We start from the raw sequence: 18,250 nt of genomic DNA, 5'->3' as shown, positions 1-18,250 counted from the left end.
GAAAGGTCATAGGCCAGACTCAAGCTTGCGAAAAAATTCGTAGGCCAGACTCAGACCTATCAAAGTCTGGCCTCACCTATTCCCAACCCTATCTACGAGTATGACATTGCATAAACCTCCAAGGGAAAGCTTTTTTTTCCTTTCTTTTGAGGGACTTTTTCCTTTTATTTATTACTCCGAAAGCGCGTATGAAAGTTCCTAGAAATAGTGGATGTTGAAAATACATGGAAATGAGGAATTCACACATTTTAAACAAGTATATAAGTCATTCCATCCCTACCCTACTATATAGAATATATGTTATATTTGATTTGATACATATCTTCTAAAATTCAGATCATATATGGTTCAGTTAATATCGTGTTGGTGATTGCTCACGTTGTCTGAAATTACAACAAATTCATCAAATAAAACAACCATGAAATATTCCATGTCTTTCCTACTCAAATATCAATTATTATCAATCATATGCACTATCATAGCCTTAACCAAAGTTAATTCCTTTGATTTCAATTTCCCAACCTTCCAACAAAGTGATATATCAACCAACTTGCTACTAAGCAAATTCGCAAATATATACAAAGATGCTATCCAAGTAACCCCAGATAATCGTGGTGAAATAGAAAATTATTCTGGACGTGCTTTTTACATAAAGCCATACACACTTTGGAACAAAAAGAAAATTGCTTCTTTCAACACAACTTTTGTTCTCAACATAAGTCCTCAAACATCGCCCGGAGGAGAAGGTATAGCGTTTATATTAGCATCTGATACAACTCTCCCTGAAAACAGTGCAGGAGAATGGCTAGGTATTGTAAATGCTTCTACCAATGGAACTTCTCGTGCCGGAATTCTTGCTGTAGAGTTCGATACACGACAAAGTTCAACAAAAGACGGTCCTCACAACCATGTTGGAATCAACATAAATAGCATCTCTTCTATAGTACAAGCGCCGTTGGATAACACTAAGGTTAATCTTTCATCTGGTATACATGTAACTGTGAGAATTCAATACTTCAATGATATAATATCTGTGTTTGCTCAAATGGGTGACTATTCACTAGATTCTATGGAGACTATTTTGGTATCTCCACCTCTTAATCTCTCTTCTTATCTTCAACAAGAGGTTTACGTTGGTTTCTCGGCTTCAACAAGCAATTACACAGAGTTAAACTGTGTAACAAGATGGGAATTCAATGGTGTTGATATTGGTAGTAAAAGAAATCACTTGTGGATTATTTGGATTATAATTCCATTGGTGATACTTATAGGTGGATTAGTCTTTTTATTCCTTTATTATCAAAGGAAAAGAAGCACTGAGGTTCAAGAAGATGCATATCCAAGGATAGAGGATCAAATTCAACACTCATCTATGGCTCCAAAGAAATATCAGTTAAAGGAATTGGTAAAAGCAACAAATGGATTCAGCCATCAGAACAAACTCGGTCAAGGCGGATTTGGAACTGTCTACAAGGGAATCCTTGGAAACAATAAAGAGATAGCTGTGAAGAGAGTCTCGAAGGATTCTCGACAAGGAAAGCAAGAGTTTATAGCAGAAGTTACAACAATTGGAAGCCTTCACCACAAAAACTTGGTGAAACTCATTGGTTGGTGCTATGAGAAAAAAGAGCTTCTTATTGTTTACGAGTTCATGCCTAATGGAAGCTTAGATAAGTACCTGTTTAACCAATCGAGTGAACTCGAATTACATTATTCGAAAGTACTTGATTGGAAAACTAGGAATGGTGTGATCCGTGATGTGGCTCAAGCATTGGATTATCTTCATGACGGTTGTGAAAAAAAGGTACTTCATAGAGACATTAAAGCAAGCAACATAATGTTGGATTTTGATTACGTTGCGAAACTGGGTGATTTTGGATTGGTGCGTACAATTCAAAAGAGAAATGAAACTCATCATTCAACAAAGGAAATTGCGGGAACACCGGGTTATATGGCACCAGAAACTTTTTTAACCGGAAGAGCAACGGTCGAAACAGATGTGTATGCATTTGGTGTACTTGTTTTAGAAGTTATGTGTGGAAAAAGACCCGGAAATGTGTATGCACAAGATGACTATAAAAATAGTATTGTGTATTGGGTTTGGGAGCTTTATGGAAATGGAAAAATTGTTAGTGTTGTGGATAAAAGGATAAGTGGTAAAGGGGATGATGAAGATGAGAGGGTAAAATTTGAGGAAGAAGTTGAAATTGTGCTTATTCTAGGGTTGGCTTGTTGTCATCCAAATCCAAATAAAAGGCCATCAATGAAAACTGTTTTGATGGTTCTTAATGGAGAAGCTTCTCCTCCAATGGTTCCTATTGAAAGACCGGCTTTTGTTTGGCCTGCCATGCCTTCATCTTTCAAAGATGGTGAAGATAGTTCTCTTATCAATGGAACTCTCACACCATTCACCGAACTTAGCGGAAGATAGAAAATTTGAAATCACTTGTATTCACCAAAAATGGGAATTAAGACAGTCATAGATCTACTTGTATGTCCGTGTCGTGTCGGTATCTGAGACCAATATGTATTGTATAGTAGACAAGTTTTCGATCTTAAATGTAGGGTTTTATATAGTTTAATTATATTATTCAGCTTGTTTTGCTCAAAATTAATGTTTTTTAGTCTATGACATTAATTTTCTTTGTCAATGTGTACGTTATGTACTATATAGCTGGAGAAGTGGAGATGATGTACATATGCAAACTACTTTTTTAATGTGTAAATTTTGCATATATAGAATGTCATGTTGATTGTATGTCTACTATGTATTTTATTTTGGATAGTTTTGTGTATAATCTCTTTTATTATGGCACAATTGCTTCAACATGGCTCAAATTAATCTGCCGGAATAGGAATATGACTTGTTCAAATCTTTGAAATGAACAGGTAAAAGGGTTGAATGAGAAACTAGAAGAAATCGATTATATAATTATTATTTCATTCTAAGGATAACATTTAAAATATATCTAACCTCTCAAAAAAATTAAATATAATTAAGAAATTAATTAATTATTTGTACCAACGTGATGCAAATTTCACGACCTTATATATTTTTTTTTTGCTTTCGCACCGGTTTTCGACCCACTTAAGGTAGACGACTAATCTGGCTCGTGCGTAGAGGCATGCGCATTGACCAAGCGTTGTTTGTAACAGCCCAATTTTTCGTTAGATTTATTTTATTATTTATTTATGTGTGTTATATGTGCTCATATGTGATTGTTTGCCTCTGTGTATTTTTGGTCGGGTATTGTAGAATTCAGTGTTAGGAGGTATTTTAGTCATTTTGGACTCAGGGGTATTTTGGTCATTTTGAGAGTAAGGGTAATTTTGTAATTTTGTTGAGGATTATTTTTAGTGCTTAGTGAGATTAATGTTATTTTACTAAGTTACTAGGGAGAGTGTAGTAATTATTTATTTACCAGTAAGTGACCGTTAATATTACATTTTTACCGTTAAGTGAAAAGTAACATTCTGGGTTAGAATAGTAATGGGTTAGGCCCATTAAGACATTGTGAGTTGAGCCCAACTAGATAGAACCTATATAAACTCTAGTTGGTAGAGAGAATAGGGTTTTACCAACATTTTTCACAATTGAGAAGAGATAGAGATAGAGAGAAGATAAGGGTTTGAAGAGGAGATCTAGAGAGGGCTAGAGGAGGCTAGAGATTTAACCTTTGGGAGCTAAAGTGAAGCCTTAGAGTTGATTTTGAAGAATTAAGGTAAGGGGGTTAGTCTTTAATCATAATCTAGTAGTCTAACTTCTACCCTAATTCTTTGCATAATTGTGATTAAGTGCTTAATTTGATTTTGGTTGTAGAATTTCGTGCTTAATTTCGTTGACATGATTATGTACATGAATTGAATGATAATTGTGTTGTTGTTGTTGCATTTGTATGTTAAAAATGGGTATATATGAACATGATGGGTTTTGGGTGAAATTGATGATGAATAATGTTGTGGTTGTTGAATTGTTGATGAAATCATGTTCAAATGTTGTTGTTGTTTTAACATGTGTTGTTGATGAATTGATGCATTGGGTATCATGATTTGATGAATTGGTGATGAGAATTGTTGTTGTTGTTGTTGAAAGTTGTAAAAGTTTGGTGCGTTGATGAATTTTGATGATTTGATGTTATAATCTCAAACCTTGTGTATGATTGAGTGTTATATAGTGTATATGACCTGTAAACACGTTTTGGGTGGAGTTTTGAGGTTTGGGGAGATCAAAATGGGGATTTGGGGTGAAAATGGGTTGGAACCCGTAACTGAGTTTTGAACTTCTGGTGTAGGACGCTTAAGCGTGCTTAGGATGCTTAAGCTACCCACCAGCGTGCCAATAGCGAGCCAAAAGCGTGCTAAGTCCAGAAGCTATTGGAAGTTGGACGCTTAAGCGTGCAAACGACGCTTAAGCGTGCAGCTCCCAGTTCAGCCATTTTTATTTCTTCGTTTCGTCCAGTTGGGGACCAATCCGGGTTTTCTAAAATGTTTCTTTTGACTTGTTTAACCTCTATTTATACAATTAAACCTACTGGAATTTTATTTGAATCAAATTGGACTTGGATTTGTGAAATTCTCTTAACTTTTGAAAAATGGTCCAAGAACGCCGATTTTTCGGAAACTCGTTTTTCTTCGGAAATTGAAGTAGGATTAAGGTTGTATAATGTTCATATGATTTCTAAAAATGGTTGTGATTGGTTTCATCAAGTCTTGACATGTTTTGCTTTGAAAATGGGATTCTTTTGTAAAAATGACAAAGTGAGACGAACTTTGTGATTTTCATGATTTCGTCGTTTTTAGCCGGTGAAACGCCAAGGTATCCTCTACTGCACTCATATGTGGCCTAGAGGTATGCTTAGTTGAGACATTCGAACTTGTTTACTTGGTTTTGGCTCAATTGCTTAAATATTTCTAATGTTGTGATTTTGAGAGACGAACTTGTTGAAAATGGTTCTTTTAAACCGATTACCTTATAAATCTTTCATGAATGGTTTTATATGATTAATTGAAGATATGTGGATGATGGTTGAAGGTTGAATATGATATTTATCATGAAATGATGTGTTGTGCCATTTTACTAAATTATGAAGTATATGGAATGTGGAGGTATATTGTGAATTGATGTAGATGTATGTTTATGATAATGTGATGATGACCCTTAGTTGAATTATGATTTGATTGATTGTGTGGACGTGAATACTTGATAATGCAATTCTTGTTGAGTTGATTAATGTAAAAGGAGATGGACTTTTACATTGTTGTTGGTGATATAATTGTTGGAGTTTTTGCATTATTGGGTCTTTACTTGTATGTCTATGCATCATAATCATATTGGGTCATATGTTGAAATGTAAAGGAGATGGACTTTACATAGGTGAATTGTAAGAGGAGATGGACTCTTACATATTATGTTTTTGTTGCATCATGGGTGACGACCTTGAGGAGATTTGGTACCACATGCGTATATGTGTCGAGTCTAGGCGCATTGCATATTGAAATGATGTCTTGATGTGGCATGTGAATGATAATTGTTGATGATAAGTGTGTTTGATGAATACATACTTGTGATATTTGGAATTGATTGGGTGATGAATTATGTCATGATTAAATATGTGACTTGTTGAATTTGTGCATTGGTGAAATTTGGTGAATGTTGTGATTGTGTAGATTGGTGTATATGTACATTGGTGAATTTTGTTGATGGTTGTGAATAATTGGACTATGCTCTAATTTCATGTTTTACTTGTTTGTGTTTATACACTTGGTGAATCAATTTGATGATAATTATTTTAATAATAATGATGAAGTGAGAATTGTATATATATATATATATATATATATATATATGATGTGGTGATTTCTTTGTTGATGATGATTGCTTGCTTATAACTTTGAAATGATGAATTGTACTTGTTGAGTTAAGTATGCTAAATGAGGAACGAGGTGAGTAATCCTTTCATTGGTTGGCGTTGATAAATGATGAGCTTATGTCGAATACTTGATTAGAGATTGAATATGCATGCTATGTTATGTTAGTAATGTGATAGCTTGAGGTGTATGGTATGGGGGATAATAATCATGTGATGCTAGTATTATAGGAGGGATGGTTATGTATATATGTTATCCATGAATCCTTGAATGCTTATGTCTGTTTTTGTTGATTATGATTAATGTAAAGCTTACCTTACCCCCAGTGGTTTTTGCCGCCTACCTGTCTGTATGAATGGGTAGACGTTGTGCAGGAGTAGTTGCTTATTGGTGAGTGCTTGATAGCGGGAGCTTTCTCCGTTATCGTCTGGAGTCGTAGTTTTAGGCTCTGATTAGGTCGTAGAGTCTTTTATGTCTTGTTGATTTCTGTTTTATCTTGTTGATGTTGTCCACGTGTCGGACTTGAAGGATTTTTAGTTGCGGTTGTATTTGACCATGGCATGTATATGTTGGAGTTATTTGATTGGTATCCGCTGCGACTGTTGAGATATTTTATATATATATATATATATATACACACACACACACATATACATGTATGTTTGGATTTTGGATTTTGTGTTAGACGTAGCGTCTATTTCTTGAATATTTGTTATATTCGCGTGTTTTATCGCTTTAATAGAAATAGGGTGTTACATTGTTCCCCCTGGGAATCGAACCCGGTATTCCCCGAGTACGTCCTTGGAAAGAGCTCCTTGCCACTGGAGCCCAAGCAACTTGGTTGTTGACCTTATATTCTATTTAAACAATTCTTGCAAGCACTAGCACTGACATTTGGATTGAGTTTATGTCAATTTTACAAAATTACAATAAATTAGCAAAAAGTTGGTTTGTAACCTAAAGAATATCTCTCACTTCCAAACAGTACTGAATTTAGTAAAAAGTTGAGTTTAAGAAATCAAATTTATCTTTAATTGATTTTGTTTTAAACACACAAGCAATATCTTTTTCAATGTAAACAATTAAGTCATTTGCAACAAAGACGTAATTAACAAAACTCTAATAGTAGTTGATGAAGAAACTAAATAAGATGACATAAACTTGTCAATCATGTGATAATCTTATGATTTTCATGTTTCTACTAATTTTTGACAAATAAATTTATTTGGAGTAACTAAATATATATCATTGAGGTAGCACAATATAAAACACACATACAAATTAAAACAAAGAGTAGTGCTAATATCACTCTCTTTTGAACACTATCTCTAACACTTCATTGAAAGCGGTTAAAATGAATGTTGACGGTGCTTATAACTTTGTTGATGGTTCAACCTCGTGTGGAAGTCATTTGCGGGATCAAAATAAAAAATTTGTCATAGATTTTTATAACAAGGTGACATCTAGTAGCTCTCTTTTTATTGAGATATGGGCTCTTCAAAGTGGGATTGTGCATGCTCGAGATAATTGCTTACTAATGTGATCTTTGAAACTGATTCCCATATGCTTTTTAGTATGGTCTAGATATGCTATACCAATTTTACTCCACTTCTTTGATCTTCTTCTCAGAAATTATGTCTCTGTTGAATCAAATGGACCAGACTAGCTCTATATGTTACTCCTATAAGATCTTGAATTCAATTAGTTAGAACCCTAGTTAGTTGTTAGATGTATAGTTAACATGATAGTTAAGTGAGCCAGTTTTCTTAAGGGTTAAGTAACCTTAGTTTGTTACAAAGATTTTGTTACAAGTCTCCATGTATATATATATATATATATGCTCTTTGATACTTTGTAAATAATAACAAGTGATTCATTACTCTCATTTTTAGAATCTATTTCAATTTTCATTCTTTTTCAATTCTCTCCCAAACCCTAATATTGACACACAAGCTTACACGCTTTCTTATGCTTTGGAGAATTTGTGAAGGATGGCAACTCACAACAATGGAAACTTCCCTGCGCACCTACCAGTCTTTGATGACAAGAATTATGATCAATGGGTTGTGAAGATGAAGGTGATCTTTAGGTATCAAGATGTGCTTGAAGTCGTTAACGATGGTGTACAAGCATTAGCAAGAAATGCAACTGATGTTCAGCAAGCTGCAAATAAAGATGCAAAGAAGGAAGATGGGGAAGTTATGTTCCTTTTTCATCAGTGTGTGAGTAGTGATGGCAAATCATCTTACGTTATTCTTAGCATATTTTTCAGTCATTTTCATTTGGTTTTAGCAGCAAAAAGGAGGAGTATTAGAACGATTGCCTATGATTTCGGGACTTTTGTAATGTTTTCTATATTTGAGTTTGTAATCCTAGTTTTCCCAAAACATACCAAGTTTAGGGGTTTTTGAAGTAATTCACGAAGAAATCATGCAAATTGGCAAATCATGAACATCCGAAGATTTGTGAAGACTTTGGGAAGACCAAGAATGAAGATTCATGAGGCCTCAAGAGACTGTACGGTGGGAGGAATTCTATTCTCAAGTTCCGATGCAAGTTATTTGAAGACGAAGACCTAAAACGACGGAAAATCAGAGAAACTGGGCCCAAGAAGGCACACCATGCGCCTAGAGCTTTGCTCATGCACCCCGAGCATCTGAAATGCGAGGGGTGCATATGTAATTTTATGCTTTTTTGTGGGTAAAGCCCGCGTTTTTAGCCCAAACCCAGTTAACTGTATACCTACGCATCTCAATCTTTCTCGTAGGAATATGTTGTCTGCGGATGTCTCGTTGAACTGTGTGCATTGTGGTTCGGAGGGGGGATCGGTAAACCACCAGTTTCTTCATTGTGGTGTGGTTTTGAGGATTTGGGCGGAGCTTTTCAAGTGTTGGAAGGGTATTTGGTGACGCCTCCGAATATGTTTTCAAAGTTCAGGCGGTGCTCTGACCAATTGCACTACAATCCCAGGGAAAAAGTTGTATAGCATACATATTCTTACTATTTCATTCAAACCCTATGTTTTTCTATTTTAGATTCGAACCCATGTACTGTAACTGAAAGAGGCAGACTTATATATTGATATTTTTATGGGTCTGCACTTTAGCGAGATCGACATGGATTATTCACAATTCGTTCCTTATTGCTAACTTGATTGAAAAATCAATGAATCAAGGAAACAAAAAAGACTCTTTTTTTACTTTAATCCTTTCCTAAGACTTTATATTTTAAAATCCCGATAGGAATTTTTCAAAATCCGAATTTGTGGAAAAAATATGTAATATGGAAAAAAGAAATAGCACTCGAGATTTTATTCTTCTGTATGGGAGCCCATTGGTGATTTTCAGAGAACACCAAATGGGTTATATCATTTCATTGTCGATCAGCAAATTTTTGGGCCGAGCTGGATTTGAACCAGCATAGACATATTGCTAACGAATTTACAGTCCGTCCCCATTAACCGTTCGGGCATCGACCCGAGAAGAATCAATTTTAGTCTTTATTGATAATCCCTGATCAATTTCCTTTTGTAGTACCTACCCCCAAGGGAAGCCGAATCCTCGTTGCCTCCTTGAAAGAGAGATGTCCTAAACCACTAGACGATGGGGGCATACTTGCCCGACCTCCATTCTACTATGTTCATACATAGTATGAACAGTTTTTTGAAATTGCCAATATAATGGAATGATATGATTCGATCAGAACGATCTTTCAGAATTCCTTAAAATATCATTTCGATTTCGAAATTGTTCATTCCAATCACCAATCTATAAAACTATAAAAAAATAATGCGAAAGAAAACAAAAGAAAGAGAGAATCCTTTGAGGGAATGATTGATTTTCTGGAACAGGCGCGGCATTAACACCTCATTTCTTTCGCTTTCATTCAGTGTTAAGAAGATTGAATTAGGGGATACATGTATCAATGAAATGAATTTTGTGTTATGATGAAGATGATTTCAATTCGAATTGGTTTTGAAAAAAACCATTCCATTGATATTTATCAAATCCAATATCAAAAAATCTTTTTTTTTAACTATACTCACTAGGTAAATCCAATTTATTGTTCGTTAAAAAGTTGCTATGTAAAAAAAATAGATCTATTCTATATATATAATTTGAGTATATGCAGTAACAAATAGATGTACTAAACTCATATCCATATTGGATGGTTCCTTATTCGGGAATTGGCTCAAATGGAGCCCCTTTAACTCAGTGGTAGAGTAACGCCATGGTAAGGCGTGAGTCATCGGTTCAAATCTGATAAGGGGCTTTTTTGTCAAAAAATGACAACAATAGTATTCCAATTTGAAGGAAGAATAGAGATATTCTTGATATTTGTAAGAAGTTTCTCTTTGTAAAAAAAACTAAGGAATAGTTGAATTTCATTAAAAAGTCGAGTTTTTATTCTATTAAATTATTGTTATCATTCGAATGAATTCGAATAGAGTAAACTCATTCTAGTTAGAAAGTGACAGAGTATTCTTTTCTATATATATATTTAGACTGTGATATTTCCTTTAATTATAAGATATTCCTATCCTATTATCTATTATTCCAATCTAAAAATGGGGAAGATTCTAAAAAAAAGTAAGTGGGCCTAACCTATTGAATCATAACTATATCCACTGTTCTGATATTCAAATTGGATAGAAATGAAATTCGAACAGTGGATGTTTTTTGTTTTTAATATCTCTTTAGTTCGGACTTCGCAAGAATCTGTCAATATTTCGGATTTAATCTTATTGTTCCTAGGAATAAATTGATACTCCTCTTCTCCACGCAGAAGGGTTTATTCTATTCTAAGTTCCAACATATAAGTCATTTTACTTTAAAAATATCTTTATTTCCGAATACAAGAAAAGATCAAATTACATTTCTATTATTTCTTTAAGATATGAGATATCTATAAATAAATAAAATAGAAAAATCCATCAAATCATGACTTCGCGAGTATCAAATATTTAATTTTCATATCTATGCATACTCGACTTTTAAAGCAATTAATGGACGAAACTTTCACTTAGAATTATTATTTTTAATAAAACTCCATATAATATTAAAAAATCTGATAGATAGATAAAATAGATAGATAAAAAAATATTCGAATTTCTTACCTAGATCTGCAAAAAAAAGGTATACTTTGTAGTTTTTTTAATCTGAATGAAAGAAAAATATAACTAAAGAGAACAATAAAAGAAATTAAAGTAAAATAGAAAGTAAAAATATGATTCTATAGTAGTTTCCTAGACATACAAATTAGAAGAATATATAAAACTTTTTTTTTGTTTCACAAACAAGATTCATGAATAATATTATTTAATATTATTTGATAAAAGAAGAGTAGTATGTCTGCGGATCTGCTGGTAACAAAAGTGATAAAAGCGATCATTTCATTTGTTTCTGGAATAGTTCTTTAAAAAGAATTATTTATCAGATTTACAAGTCATAAGACAATTCCCGCGTCATGACTTCATGACTTAGGGAATTTTTTAGACTAGAAAGGAATAACCCAATTAAGTTAATGGATTTGACCTAGATTAAATATCAATTGACAAAAAAAGTATTTTTCTATTCGAAACCCAGTAGAAAAGAAGGGACAGTCTTCGAGAAATCATATCATATATAAAATGAAAAATTCCTTGAAGGTTCCATCCCTGAAAATGCTAGGGGGTGTTCGGAAATGGTTGAAGTAGGAGGATCATTATGACTATAGCTCTTGGTAAATTTACCAAAGATGAAAATGATTTATTTGATATTATGGATGACTGGTTACGGAGGGACCGTTTTGTTTTTGTGGGTTGGTCCGACCTATTGCTCTTTCTTTGCGCCTATTTTGCCGTGGGGGGTTGGTTCACATGTACCTCCTTTGTAACTTCATGGTATACTCATGGATTGGCAAGTTCCTATTTGGAAGGTTGTAACTTCTTAACTGCGGTAGTCTCTACTCCTGCTAATAGTTTAGCACACTCTTTGTTGTTACTATGGGGTCCTGAAGCACAGGGAGATTTTACCTGTTGGTGTCAATTGGGTGGTCTGTGGACTTTTGTTGCTCTCCACGGTGCTTTCGGATTAATAGGTTTTATGTTACTTCAATTTGAACTTGCTCGATCTGTTCAATTGCGCCCTTATAATGCAATCGCATTCTCCGATCCAATTGCTATTTTTGTTTCTATATTCCTGATTTATTCACTAGGTCAGTCTAGTTGGTTCTTTGCGCCTAGTTTTGGTGTAGCAGCTATATTTCGATTCATTCTATTTTTCCAAGGGTTTCATAATTGGACATTAAATCCATTTCATATGATAGGAGTTGCTGGTGTATTAGGCGCTGCCCAACTATGCGCTATTCATGGTGTTACCGTAGAAAATACGTTATTTGAAGATGGTGATGGCGCAAATACATTCCATGCTTTTAACCCAACTCAAGCGGAAGAAACTTATTCAATGGTCACCGCTAACCGCTTTTGGTCCCAAATCTTTGGGGTTACTTTTTCCAATAAACGTTGGTTACATTTCTTTATGTTATTTGTACCAGTAACTAGTTGCATTTCTTCTAATTATAATGATAATATAGATACTTATTATGGAATTGATCAATAACATTGCCAAAGCTCATGGAGGTGTATCCGTATTTGGCGGAGTAGGTGAGCGTACTCGTGAGGGAAATGATCTTTATATGGAAATGAAAGAATCTGGAGTAATTAATGAAAAAAATATTGTGGAATCAAAAGTAACTCTAGTCTACGGGCAAATGAATGAACCGCCCGGAGCTCGTATGAGAGTTGGTTTAACTTCCCTAACTATGGCAGAATATTTCCGAGATGTCAATGAACATGACATCCTTCTATTTATCGACAATATCTTCCATTTTGTCCAAGCCGGATCCGAAGTATCTGCCATATTGGACCGAATGCCTTCCGTTGTGGGTTATCAACCCACCCTGGGTACTGAAATGGGTACTTTACAAGAACGAATTACTTCTACCAAAGAAGGGTCTATAACTTCTATTCAAGCAGTTTATGTACCTGCAGACGATTTGACCAATCCTGCTCCTGCCACGACATTTGCACATTTGGATGCTACTACTGTACTATCAAGAGGATTAGCTTCCAAAGGTATCTATCCAGCAGTCTAAAGAAGGTTAGAGAAGGTTTGAGGTTAATTTGGCATACAACTTTGTGGGTCATTTGAAAAGTTAGAAATAATTGTATTTTTAATAGTACGGTTATTAGGTGGGATGAGATTGTGGAGGAAACAAGAGTGTTGTCTTGGCGGTGGTGTCTAATTCATAAAAATTTCGGCGTCCCTTTTCTATGAATGGTGTTGGGACCCAAAGGAATGTTTAAGGAGATAATTGGGGGTGAGGTTTTTTTAGGCGTACTGGAATTCTGTTGCGACTGCAATCTTTTTTTCTGGTTTTTTTTTACAGTTAATGCAGCAGTTCCGCTGTTAAAACAACTGCAGTAGGCCTGGCTTTTTGGTTTTTGCGGTGCTGGTTGGCTGGTGTTTGCGGAACTGTGTATTAATTTGGCTGGGTTAGTTGTTACAGCAGCAGTTGTCTGCTTATTTTTGCTATTTTTTGGACTGCGCGTTCTTAGGTGTGTCTTACACTTAGTTCAGCTTAATAAAATTTAGCAGATTCAAAAAAAAATAAAAAATCTTTCTAAGACAATATCATCAACATTTGACTATAATTAAACTATGCACAACAATATGAAAGATCATAACTAAAAAATTTTTACACCGTCAATGTATATGAATTAAATCATATACCTAAATCAACTAAGTGGTAAACATAAGAAAAATTAAATCTTTGATGAGGCGTAACATTCAATTTTTTTTTTTGAAAGGAGGCATGACATTCAATTGTTAGCAGAATTCCTGCACAACTTTTAAAGAACCTAAATCAAAGGGGCTTAAAGCTTCATAGAGAGGATTAACAACACTCGGTGTCATATAACCACTTCCAACAATGAAAACTTTGTTTTTAAGCTCAAATTTAAAGCTTTAGGGAATTTCTTAATGTCAAATGTATTTTGACAATAATTTTTTTTTTTTTGGTGTTAGATGAAGTGGTAATCCACTTAAATTAAACTCACATACAATCGTGAGGTCCCGGGTTCGAACCCGGGTCACGACGTCCGGCCTTGCAATTTTATAAATATGAAAACTAACATCTTAAAAAAATAGACTTATTTTTTTTATAATGCTATCATTGTTTATTATTTCAGCTTGATTAAATAAACCTGATCATTTTTTATTTGGTTAAATAATCTTTGAGCAAGATTTCAATTGATAACTCACAGGCATAGTTTTGAAAACCGGATCGGACCGGCCGGTTGGACCGGTCCGACTGGGAACCGGTGGGGTGTCCGGTTCAGTTCACATGACAGATCGGTCATGCAATTAAACCGGCACGAACCGCAGCGACTCGGTTAAAACCGCCGAAACTCGATGAACCGGTGGTTTAGGAAAACCGGAACAGTTTGAAGCAAGAACAGATTTCAGTTTAATTATTTTCGAAAAAGTGGCGCTGTTGGGAGTAGAACTAGTGACCTGCCTCTTGAAGCTAAATCTCCCACACCCACTGAAGCACCATCTATTCTTGTGTTTAAGTTGCTTTTAATACGTATATAATGACAGATTTATGGATAAAGAGCATTGTTTGTGCCATCTTTTCCAAAAGCAAATTCCTTTTAATTTTTATTTTTCTTCTAATACAAATACCTCACAGTTTTTTTTGTTTAATTTTTTTTGTTCAAAAATACCTCAGTATAACTTTATGTAATCTTTTTTCATATATAATCTTTGTAAAAAAACATAAGCATATATAATTATAAAACTCAAATATTTTATTCAATGCTCATAATAATTAGTCTATGAAATTATATTTGTTGGATATTTATTTTTATTTTATATGTGTCACTATTTTAGTTTTTAGATTGACCGAGTCACCGTTTCAATCCAATTTAATATGATAAAATACCTATGCAAATTTAATCTAAACACCGAGTTATTTAACCGAGTCATCCGATTTGATCCGATTCAGCCATGCGGTTCAACCAGTGACCCAGTGGTTCGACCATCGACCCAGTGACCCAATGCCTCTACCGAGTCGATGACCGAGCCGAGTTTTAAAACTATGCTCACAGAGGAAGGAAATTGCTTTTCTCCTTTTCAAAACCGCTCATTCCTTTAAAAATGTCTAGAGTGAGTTAACTCATGCTGATTGCTGGACATTTTTCAGCGTGAGTTAACTCACGTTGACATGAATGAGCAAAAACAAAAGGGAGAAGAGCAATTTCCACAGGAATTCTGCTCTTTACCCGAATGGTTTTGCTCACTCCCAAAATAAAAGTCCAAAATGCCCCTATGCAACTTAACATGCGCTAGTGTATTTTGAACTTATGTTAAGTCACGTTACGCAACTTAACATGCGCTAGTGTATTTTGAACTAGCGCATGTTAACATGCGCTAGTGTATTTTGAACGATATAACTAGCGCATGTTAAGTTGCGTAGGGGCATTTTGGACTTTTACTTTGGGAGTGAACAAAACTATTTGGGTAAAGAGTAGAATTCTTTCCACAGAAAAAGGGAGAAATTTTGCTCTTCACCCTGCACATTTTGCTCGCGCCCTGCAGCCGTTCCAATTCTACCATTGCGCAAGTTAACTAACGCAAGGGTAAATGTATGCGTTAGTTAACATACGTCACGCAAGTTAAGTATGAAGGTGAGAAAAAACACAAGAAAGGGGGTTGAATTGTGTTTTGAAAAATTCTTCGTTTCTCCTAAAACTGAACACACTGATCAGAAGCTAAGTGAAACAGCTTCTGAAGTGATAATCAGAATCTGAACGCAGCGGAATAAAACAGAGAGAGAAGAAGAAGAACGACACAAAGCAATTATATTGGTGCCTTCCACAATCCGGAAGTAGTCCAGTCCCCCTTGCACTTCCAAGGAGATTTCACTAAGAGTAATATCTGATTACAATTGCTCAAGCACACCTGCAAGAGACTTCCTTTGCTCAAGCACACTTTGCAAGAGTCTACCTATGCTCAAGAACACAATCAAGAGACTTCCCTGCTCAAGCACAACTGCAAGAGTCTTCTAACTAAACAAAATTACACAGAAAATTGTTTAAGGTTGAACACTTGATATACAATCAGAGGTGCTCACAATACAAATCAGATACAGACTCAATAACTTAAGAATTTCTAAGATGAAACTTTGAGACAAGGAAATTCTAAGTGAATGCAGAACAATTTCAGCAGAGGTTTGGCACTTGTAAAAATGTTGTGAGTCTTTCGTTCAGCATTCTTGCATTACCAAAACTCTAAGTCTTCACTCCTTTATATAGAGGTGTGAAAGAGACGTTGTGAAATTGCCAGCACATCAAAGAGTCGTTGTTGAAGCTTGATCTTTCAAAATGTCAAACAAAAAAAACTACACAAGTCATAAAAGCTACACAAGTCGTGCTGGTCCATCCCGTGGACTCCTACTCTTCCTCCGCGGAGCCGGCACCTGCTCCAGCATGCTCCACGCAGACTGTATGCCCTGCATGATGCGGAGAACCTCTGGATTACCAAACACATATGGATGCCCAATTGCACTGTCCACTCTAGCTCTGATGTTGCTGATGATCTGGTATGGGTCTGGAGGATGTCTGGCCCACTGCTGCTCAACTAGAACCTCCTCGTAAGGAGGGACAGGACGAGGAGGGGCATTAACTGCGTAGTCAGGAATGGCCGTAGGGGGTTCACAATAGGATGTGATACTCTAACGAACCATTTCATGTACCCCCTAGTATGAAACCACGACTCGTTATCTGGAACCGAAAGACCCCTCTGCTGATGGCTGAGGACATGTAGAGCAAACTCCGTGAAGGCCTAGGCCACGTCATCCGCTGCAAGAAGCTCAATGTCTGTAGGAGGCCTGGGAATTCTCTGGACATGCCCGTACTGCCGAAGAACCCGCTATGGCAAGTGACGGACCATCCTGTCGCTGCCGGCCATGATCCATCCGGAGTACCAGCATATATCCTGAAAGGGCGTGATGTGTCGTCGTCTCTCATACGGCCTCCAGGTGAAATGAGAAAGGTTCATCGAATCGATGGCAACTCGGTAGTGTCCCGGATCAGAAAAGCCCCTGGGAGGTTTCCATTTACTCACAAGCGTGGAAACAGTAGGGTCGTAGGCATCACCATCAATCCTCGGAATGATGTTCGAGAAATGCACCAAAGTCCATCCTTGCAAACACAAAGAAACAAATATTTATACCAAAATAAAGAATTATACAAACAACTAAACATTTACGATCCAATAAGTAAAAAAGAAGAAAAACAAATATTACCACAAGTAATGTCATGTAACCACCAAAGGAGGCAACAGATGAGTCGGAGGTAAGAGATAGCTGGTCATATAGGAAAACAAGTCTCATCCCACCCCATGACCAGCTGTCCAACTCGTCCATATCTTGCAGCGCAAGCAGCCAAAGAATATTAATGTTTTTGCTGTTCTTGGCGGAAAAAATGGTTCAGCCAAGCAAGAGCAACAGAAACGCCTTAACGCGGGCCACCCTAACTTGAGCTCGCTCGTTTTGCTCCTCAACTGTGTCAATCTCAAGAAGCTGATTACACCTATTCAAGAGCTCCTCGTATCGCCTCTTCAGTACACCAAAACTGATGTGAGAACCACCCTGTTTTGTCAGCTCCTTAGCAACACCCTCCTCTGTAAACAGTAGGTCTGTTTGCATCATCTCTAGCCCCTCCTCACGGGTTAACTTTCTATCAGGAAGGAGTCTCCCAGTGATAGGGATGCCTAGGAGACACGCCACATCATCTAGTGTAATGGTCATCTCTCCAACTGGTAGATGGAAGCTGCTGGTCTCCTCATGCCATCTCTCTGTCATCGCACAAACGAACCCGTGAGATATGTTCTCGTACACACTAGTCAGGAGGGGAGTCAGACCAGACATATTCACTTCATCCCAAAACCACTCATTTTGTTCCCCCGGCATAGGCAATGCCAAATTTTTAAAGCTCAGCTTCTTCCCCGTGCGAGATACCTTTCACCCTATGTTTTCTTCGAAACTGAAATACAAAAACAAAACACAACAAACAACACCGTTAAATAAATAATAAGTAAAACAAACATTAAATATATGCTAACGTAAATGTTAATTCTAACAATAAATAAGTAAAATAATAATTAGAATAAGTTGTATAAATAGTAAAAGAAGTAAAATAAACACTGAGTAAGAATAGCATAGACATTTAACAACAACATTAATTATTTTAATTGAATTTCAAAACAAAAAAGAAGTAAAATAAACATTAAATTATACTTACATCGGCATCAACCCATATCCTGCATGCCACATGTCC

At 35.9% G+C, this 18,250-nt stretch overlaps 1 protein-coding gene and 1 long non-coding RNA gene across 2 annotated transcripts; one reads left to right on the top strand and one right to left on the bottom strand.

Moving 5' to 3' along the window:
• The first annotated feature begins 284 nt into the window (after positions 1–284).
• LOC146955237 (Concanavalin A-like lectin protein kinase family protein) lies at positions 285–2,764 on the top strand. Its single transcript, XM_085720781.1, has one exon. It carries the CDS (start codon positions 419–421, stop codon positions 2,429–2,431), a length of 2,013 nt encoding a protein of 670 aa, XP_085576907.1. The 5' UTR covers positions 285–418; the 3' UTR covers positions 2,432–2,764.
• A 13,009-nt stretch (positions 2,765–15,773) lies between these two features.
• On the bottom strand, positions 15,774–17,956 carry LOC146955236 (uncharacterized). Its single transcript, XR_015016540.1, has 2 exons — positions 17,218–17,956; positions 15,774–17,113 (listed from the first exon to the last, which is right to left on the bottom strand). It is a non-coding gene; the product is annotated as an uncharacterized LOC146955236 (long non-coding RNA).
• Between the last annotated feature and the right edge of the window lie 294 nt (positions 17,957–18,250).

Source organism: Medicago sativa, chromosome 1 (genome assembly GCF_051527215.1).
Source record: "Medicago sativa cultivar Bolivia chromosome 1, Bolivia_mono, whole genome shotgun sequence".
Taxonomy (NCBI): Eukaryota; Viridiplantae; Streptophyta; class Magnoliopsida; order Fabales; family Fabaceae; genus Medicago; species Medicago sativa.
This window is presented reverse-complemented; position numbering and strand designations above follow the sequence as displayed.